Source organism: Olea europaea, unplaced genomic scaffold (assembly GCF_002742605.1).
Source record: "Olea europaea var. sylvestris unplaced genomic scaffold, O_europaea_v1 scaffold3035, whole genome shotgun sequence".
Classification (NCBI taxonomy): domain Eukaryota; kingdom Viridiplantae; phylum Streptophyta; class Magnoliopsida; order Lamiales; family Oleaceae; genus Olea; species Olea europaea.
This window is the reverse complement of record NW_019249033.1, coordinates 23,623-31,833: the sequence shown is the minus strand read 5'-3', so window position 1 is coordinate 31,833 and position 8,211 is coordinate 23,623. Positions and strand designations below refer to the sequence as shown.

General features: G+C 27.5%; 1 protein-coding gene across 1 annotated transcript; it reads right to left on the bottom strand.

The window, feature by feature from the left end:
* Positions 1-368: 368 nt before the first annotated feature.
* LOC111384887 (mini zinc finger protein 2-like) lies at positions 369-1,135 on the bottom strand. Its single transcript, XM_023009228.1, has one exon. It carries the CDS (start codon positions 973-975, stop codon positions 694-696), a length of 282 nt encoding a protein of 93 aa, XP_022864996.1. The 5' UTR covers positions 976-1,135; the 3' UTR covers positions 369-693.
* Positions 1,136-8,211: the final 7,076 nt, after the last annotated feature.

Below are 8,211 nucleotides of genomic sequence, written 5' to 3'. Positions count from 1 at the left end.
TAATATAGGAAGCATGGTTTTGGCGCACCAAAAACTTGTTTGTTCTGCCTTTCTTCTTTCTAGATTACCCGAAGGAGTTCACACATGCCAACAAGTCGTTCGACCAGCCCTCGGTAACATTACTTGAAGTTGGTACATATAGTACTCAACAAGATTGGTAGTACAATAAACGAGATTACAGCTTCTTTTTGTTTAGTCGAGTACCAAACATGCCACCACTCTAGTGATTAGCGAACTTTAAGAAAGATAATCAATGAATAAAGGTAATTAATTAAGTTAGGCCTTTTCTTTTTCTGTTGTCTTCTTTAATTCCTTGGGTTCCTTTCCTTTCCAGTGATTTCCTTAGAAGACAGACTGGAAACAGCTAGTAAAAATATTTCAAACTTATATAATAAATGTTATTTACTTCTGTTTCGAATTATACAGATACATTGATAAAATGCAATATTTAATGATTCATATTACTTTAAAGAAATTGATTATGCCATTAATCCGTTTGGATTAAGGAATTTCATGCAAGTTTAATTCCTGAAGAATGCAAAACCATACTGCATATCGTTTTAAGGTAACAAAATCATCATAGGACTTGCGGTAGTTCGTCTAAGATAGGACGACAATTAACTTAACTTGATCACACACTCATTCACTCAAAACAGACACGAACATGGACACACAAACACGATGATAATTAATCTACGATTTATTTGTAGAAGAACAGTCACAGACTATTTCATTTTGTACCTCCCTGCGGTGGAAGTTCCGGTGGCAACCACAGGCGGCGCAGGTGAGTGCATCGTCAGTTCCTTCCTCTCCGCAAGGCATGAATTCTCTGCAGCCGTCCACGGCGTACCCTCCAACGCTCGCTGCGTGATTCTTTTGACACTCTGCGTATCTCACAGTCCTAACTGATAACGATGAATTCACTGAATTGCTCGAAGAGTCATTCCTCTTCAGCACAACTTGACGTTTTTTCATCTCTTTGTTTCACTCTCTTTCGATCGGGGATACTTTTGAAGAATTTACAGTGCAGAATTTCAAATTTACAGATAAGGAGATGAAGAGAAAAGAGGCAGAAGGTAGAGGGAAGGCTTTGTCATTTTTGGTGCCGAGAAAAACCCTAACCCTAGATTGCACATATATACAACTAGCCACAATAATGGTTGATTTGCCTAGCCCCATTTGCCCCATTTTTTCAAATTAAAATGGGTGGAATAATATTTTTTTTGAAAAATGAGTGATTGAAAAATAAAGAAATTTTCGATTAATGTGTAATATTACTTTATGGAAAATTACATAATTGAAAATAGGAAAGAGAAAAATGAAACTTAGTTTAATGAGGACCAAACGAGGGCTAAATTTTATTTCTTGTGTCCCTTCAACTATTGAAGAACTTGAATTCTAGACCTTTATACACTTTGATAATATGCAACCTTAAATTATTCAAAAGTAGTTTCTAGAAGTTCGGTAAAATTCAAACAACAGAGAAAAAACGATTAACATGACTCTTGTGTAAAGATAACGAGAAATAGTCCCTAAATTATTAGAGGGAACTTTACATTTGGACTAGTTGGTTTCATTTGTATAGAATGACCAGCTGATTATTTCCTACAAAACCTAATATTTTTATGTGACCCTAAATTAAGGTCCAGTTTGAGCCGCATTCTTTCGAAAAAATACAATATTAAACAGTGATTTGATATCATTTCAATCGCATATTTTTCAATAAAATAATATTACACACAAATTCAAAATTTTTTCTCATTTTTTAATCACACATACTCCATCAATCTACTGTACATTCTTTCAAAATAATGTGGTTCAAACACGCACTAAGAGTCTGTTTGGTAGGGGCTTTGCTTATTGTAGAAGAACTTATTATTGAAGATATTTTAGATCAATGTTCTTTAAAATTTATTCTAATAAGATAAAACATTTAAAGAAAATTATTCAAATATATTCAAAAACAGTTTTTAACTTTTCAAAAGAAAGCCAAATGGGTCCTAATTAAGCTAAAGTGCTATAGTATGATTAATTAGGGGGGTTGAACATGGATACGATAATTGAACCTTCCAAAACTGTGTGGACAAACCTTTTCTGATCTCTTTGTTTGTTTATTTGCATGCAACTAGTTTTACCTTATGTCATTACAAAGATATTGATGGCTTTTCACTTTCACACACACATCACCACTTATAAGATCAAAAATAATAATTCATTTTTAAAAATAATAAATTAACAATTAATTAGTGTAAACAATCTTAATTTCATGTTTTACATCTTGATTTCTCCACTAGGATTATTTCTAAATTCAAAATAAGTGTAGAATTCCCTTGAAAAAAGGTGTAATCTTGATTTGATTAACTTCTTGTGCTTCTTAAATAAAATTTAAATTAATTAGTAATTATATAAAATACCTCGCCCCTAATTTAATTTTTTCTAAAATCTCAAAATTTGATTTAATAATCAATAAAATTCGATTATTATCCATAGAGCCTAACTTAAATGTCGAAGAAATATTCCATGTAAAAGGGGAATATAAATTAGGCAATTGGTTTGGTAATTTGGTGACGTGGCCAGACTTTTTGTATATTTGTATAAATGCCTTTTTGCTTTTTGCTTCTTATGCTTACGCTGTCCAATAATTTGATTAAAATGGTGTGACCCGCGGCCCGTCCGTCCATCACCTCTTACCAAACTCAAAGTTGCTATCACTAATTACTAACTTGTGTCATATATACCATAAAGGCAGATCCTTAGAACATGCTAGGCAGTGACTAAGTTCAGGAATAATGCTTTTGAAAATGGATCTCTTTCGAGGTTAGTTTGACTAGAAAAAATTGAGAATCGAGTAAGAAATTGATCGATTTAGAGCTTTAAAACCGTACATTGAAGATGTTCATAAGTTGTCCAAACGTGCTATGAATCGTCCACAGGTTGACATGGTCTTTCAATTGCATTTCTTTTCTTATGAAAAAAGGAATTTTCATTTTGTTAAGAAGGGATTGTGATGCAGTCCAATATATATCCTTGGCACATGGATAGTTATGGTATTTTATTTTATTGTGATATTAGAATCAACTAGTTAATATTGAACGTTGCATGTTATTTTGTAATATTTTATAAGTATAGTAAAATTAATATTTGACCCTCCATTCACCATTTTGATCTAAATATGAGAGAAATGCAAGCATTTGAAAATAAAAGGCTAATTATTATATAAGCAAGTAAATAGTAAAATGCACTTAAATGTGGGTATTAGAATTACAACTAAATGCATAAATGAAAATGAATGACAAATACAATACATAAATTAACGTGAATGTTTGTTAATTTAAAATTAATACCAATGAATATATACGTGACAATGAATGTTAAATAATTTATATTAAATGAATGTAATTTAAATTTCAATTAAATGAAAATGGACGTTAATTAACATACATGGACGTAAATAATGAACTGCACTCTTGAATGTAAAATTCTAATGTGAATATTAATTAATTGAGAATTAATAATAGGGACAAGGATGTGAATTTGAATGTGAAATACTAATTAATACTAATTAAATGAATGTGAATGTTAATTAATTCAAAATTGATTATAGGGAATATATGCATGAACAAGAATTTTGTAGTGTTTATTATAGTTTGTAAATTAAATACATATTGAAAAACGAAAAGTTAGGCATTATTGAAATAATTGAATTGTAATGGGATTATAATCGTGAAAAAAATGATTCTTACTTGATGTGATATTTAATATATTATAGATTATGACTTAATATATACTTTCTCCGTCTCATTTATATAGGTTATTTTTGTTTTTCACACGGATTAAGAAATCTTATTTAATATTATTGAAAAAAACAAAATTTGCCATAAAATTTTATTGTTTACCTTTATTTATATTTATACAATTTCAAGACTAAGTAGAGAAAATTGGTCTGGACAAATAAAATAAGTGTATATTAGTAAACTAACAAAACAAAATATTCTCAATAAAGAAACAAAACCATATAATTGTTGATGATCATTACTATATTTTTTATTGAAAAATGTTTATAATCAATTTAAATTATAAACGTTTAAAAATGAGAGATGCATAAGTTAATAGAACTTATTATTTCTCAAAATGTATGAATAAAAAAATTATATGTGAAACATTACAAGAAAACGTGTTTAGCTTAGAAAAAATGGAAATCTTAAATTACTGGATTAATATTATAAAATAAATAAAATAGAATGAAAAAAAATCTTCGCTAGTCATAAGTGAATGAAGAATTGTCAGTGATTGCATATGATACCAGGGACGAAATTATCTTTGACGAATCTTTATTAGTGATCATTAATAATATTGCAATCGATACTTTCGAAACCACCGATTGATATTTTTTTCATTAGTAACTATCTATAATTTTGTCTATGATCATTTTTTTTTTAAAAATTTAATCTATCTTATTTCTCCAACATAATTATGTTTGTTGCCTCTCTCGTCTGCCTCAGCCTTTTTTTTTTTTTCCTACAAGAAAAATGTTCAAAGGCCATTATCATAACTTTATATCATTATAGTTAGTTTCAATTAAAATAAATCAAGTTTTTAAACACGTAATGCTTAAATAATGTTTTTTGGTGATACAAAATAAATAAGACTTTAATTATATATAAAAGGAATATTTTAAATTTTTTCCGAAGAATATATACTCCCTATTTAATAGATTTTAAACTATAAATTTTAATTTAAGTTAAAGTCAATAGTTAATTTTCACCACATATTTTATGGGGGATCCACAACTTTTTAAATCACGCATTATATCAAATTTTATTAAAATCTGTTAAAAATGTTATTTTAGTTTCCACCAAACAGGAGCTTAGTATTGTCTAAATTTAGCTTATCGTGCAAGTCACGAGATTAATCAAGCAATCAAGTGAAATCAAGAAGTTAGTGAAGACTAACGAGGGGTTGATCGAGACATAAAGGCACGGATTACTGTGCTTTGAGGAAGATAATGAAAGATGAAGCACTTGTGCTTCTTACCAACCCGACCCATCTTTTTCATGATTAATAAATATTGGGACCATTACTAGAGCATCTTAGGCTTCTAACCAAGCTTTTATTTCCCTGTTTTAATTTGTGGAGATAATGTGCATTAATAATCCCCATAACAAGGTGACAAATTATTGTCTTAATTATGGAAATTAGTATATGGAAATGCTCATTTTAAAGAGGAAAGTTGATGTTGATTGAAGAAACGAATGATTAGAAATCTTATCTTGAATACTGAAGGCTTATATGGTACCACGTACAAACATTGAATAAGTTTCGTCAGAATAGTGTTAAGAAATAAGAGCCCATTACGTTGGATAATTATGTATAGAGATGTAAAAAATGGTTTGATTATATCATAAGCAATCGAGCAACTTAAAAGACAACACTATCCATTTTATGCTTCTTCAATATGAGAGTAAAAAATAAGATAAATTTTATATTGTAATCGCATGTTAGGTAATGCTAATACAACAAATTTATGAGTGTTCTTCTAGTATAATCCAATATCTGTCACTTAAATTTTAATAAAATAAACTTAATTCACATAGTTTTCCTATCGAAACATTCATATAAAGTAGAACAATTCATTACGTATATTAAAAGAAAGATACGCGCGCCCTAGCTCATCTATTGATATTAGGGCCCTTGACTTCGTTGAAAGAAGAACTACGGATGGTATTTCAACAAATAATGAACACCTCAAGTCATAAGTAGGAAAATGTTATACTTGTCTATTTTTCATTGATGGGTGGATGAGAGAGAGGAGATAAAATAGAAAGAAAGAAGAGAATTACTCGAAAAATAAAAATCTATTCCCCTTAAAAAAAAAATTTCTTGTTTTCAAAGAAAATATGGTCATGTGACCAAAAGTAGGAAAGTATTTTCCATAAAAAAAAATATATCAATCAAACAGTATAAAAGTAAAAATTTGGGTGAAAAATAACTTTTTTCGTGGAAAAATATTGAAAATCAAATGCAACCTTAGAGTGAGTTTGATTGACTTTATTTTCTACGAGAAATGTCATTTTTCACATAATTTTTTTTTACTTTTGTAGTGTTTGATTGACGATATTTTCAAAAAAAATAATTTTCCACTTTTGGTCATGTGACCATATTTTTCTGAAAAATAAGAAAAATATTTTCTTTAGAAAGTGATGATTTTTATTTTTTAGGTAATTCACTCACTTTCATTTATCTACCAATAAAATATGGACAAGTATAATAATTTCTAAGTTCAAAACTAAATTAATCACATACATTTAATTAATAAATTTCATTCAAATAAATTCAAAAAAATAGAATGTGTAGAATTTATTTTCTTTTCATGCAAATTATATGTTCGCAATCAAACGCACCAATAATTACTCTTTGGTGGGGATTATCTTATTCTTAGCAGATTTCGATAAAGTTGATAAAACGTGTGGTTAACAAGTTGTGAGTCACATAAAATATATTATAAAATTAATTATTGACGTTGACTTAAATAAAAATTTAGATTTTAATTCCTACCAATCCAGGGCTTGGATTTATTTCTTTCATTTTAAATGTTTTTGCATTTATTGTTCCAATCGATGCTTATTGTTGAAAGTTAGTGCATAAATTATATTAAAGTTAGGATCAAGATATTTGTACGAAATCTTGTTGACAAAATGGTGTTCTCAATCTTACAAAATTAGCGAACCTCACGTGAATTTAAAAAATGTTGGCTTGTGGTCACCACTTTTATTGTGAGTAGTGAATAAAAGAGTTTGTAAAAAGAAAATTTGTACATATAGTATGATCTTTAAAGTTAATTGGAGGGTTTTTTTTCTCCAAATAATCTTCAGTTATCGCGTTTTATCATAACAATTTCACCATTATATATCGTAAAGGTTACTATCAATTACATAATTTCATTTGAAATTATTTTGATGAGAAGAAATATTCTGTCTGTCTTTTTATTTTTCCTCTAAACAATGATAATATTTTAATAGTAAAATTTATTTCTTATTTTATATAATTTATTTTCTAAAGTACAACACAATTTGCAAGTTAAATTTACCTATGTCCACCCAACTTTATATTCATCCCTTGTTTGAGCCCCATTTTTCTAAAAATTATTATTTTTAAAATTCATTTTCAACCAAATATTTTTCAATAAAATAATATTACATGTAAATTTAAAATTTTTCCTTAATTTTTAATTACACATTCTCCATCAATTTACTATTATAAAATACATTCTTTCTCTAAAATGAGGCTCAAACAAGGGCTTAATATCACCGTAGCTGCTCAATTTGATTTATATCACAACGACCATCCGATTTCATATAACTTTTCACTATAGACATCCAACTTTTTGTCACTATTTTCATTAATTTTAGAGGCGGTAAATGGTATCTTTGCATTATATTTATAAAATAAACTAAAAAAAAAAGTATTTTTAAAAAAAAATAAGTTTTAATTTAATTTTATTTTTCTAAGTAACTTTTTTCAAAATAAGTTTTTATTTTATTTTAAAAACATTTCTAAAAATAATTTTTTATTTTAATTTATTTTTTAAGGAATTTTTTTTAAATAATTTTTATTTTTTTCAAGTAACGTTTTTTTCTAAATAAGTTTTTGTATTTAATTTTAAAATAAGTAATTATTTTTTTTAAGTAACATTTTTTAAATAAGTTTTTATTTTTTAAATTTATTTCATATATATAATGCAAATTTACAGTTTTATCCTTTTTAAAATTAGTGAAAGTGGTGAAAAGAAGTTGGATGATCATTGTGAAACATTACATGAAAATTGGATGATCGCGATGAAAAATTATATGAAATTGGGTGACCATGATAAAATAAAATAAAATTGGGTGGCTATAGTGATACTAAGTATAAAATTGGGTGACCATGTGAAACAAAATCAAATTGAATGACTATGGTAATACTAAATATAAAGTTGGGTGATCAATGGTGAATTTAACCCCACAATTTGCACTCCATAATTCATACAAGAATAATAAATTTAGTGACTTAAATAAAGTAAGCTGGTTGTGCTATATGCACATCACAACTTACAGATGTATATACCAACGGATAATGCAATAAGATTTGATTTGGTCAAAACCTAATTAATCAAAAAATGAAATAAAAAATTTTCCACTTTATTTTTGACATCATATCATTCTGGAAAAAAAT

Excerpts from the sequence above, each read along its gene's own strand:
- LOC111384887 (XM_023009228.1), bottom strand. The coding sequence starts at position 975 with ATGAAAAAACGTCAAGTTGTGCTGAAGAGGAATGACTCTTCGAGCAAT.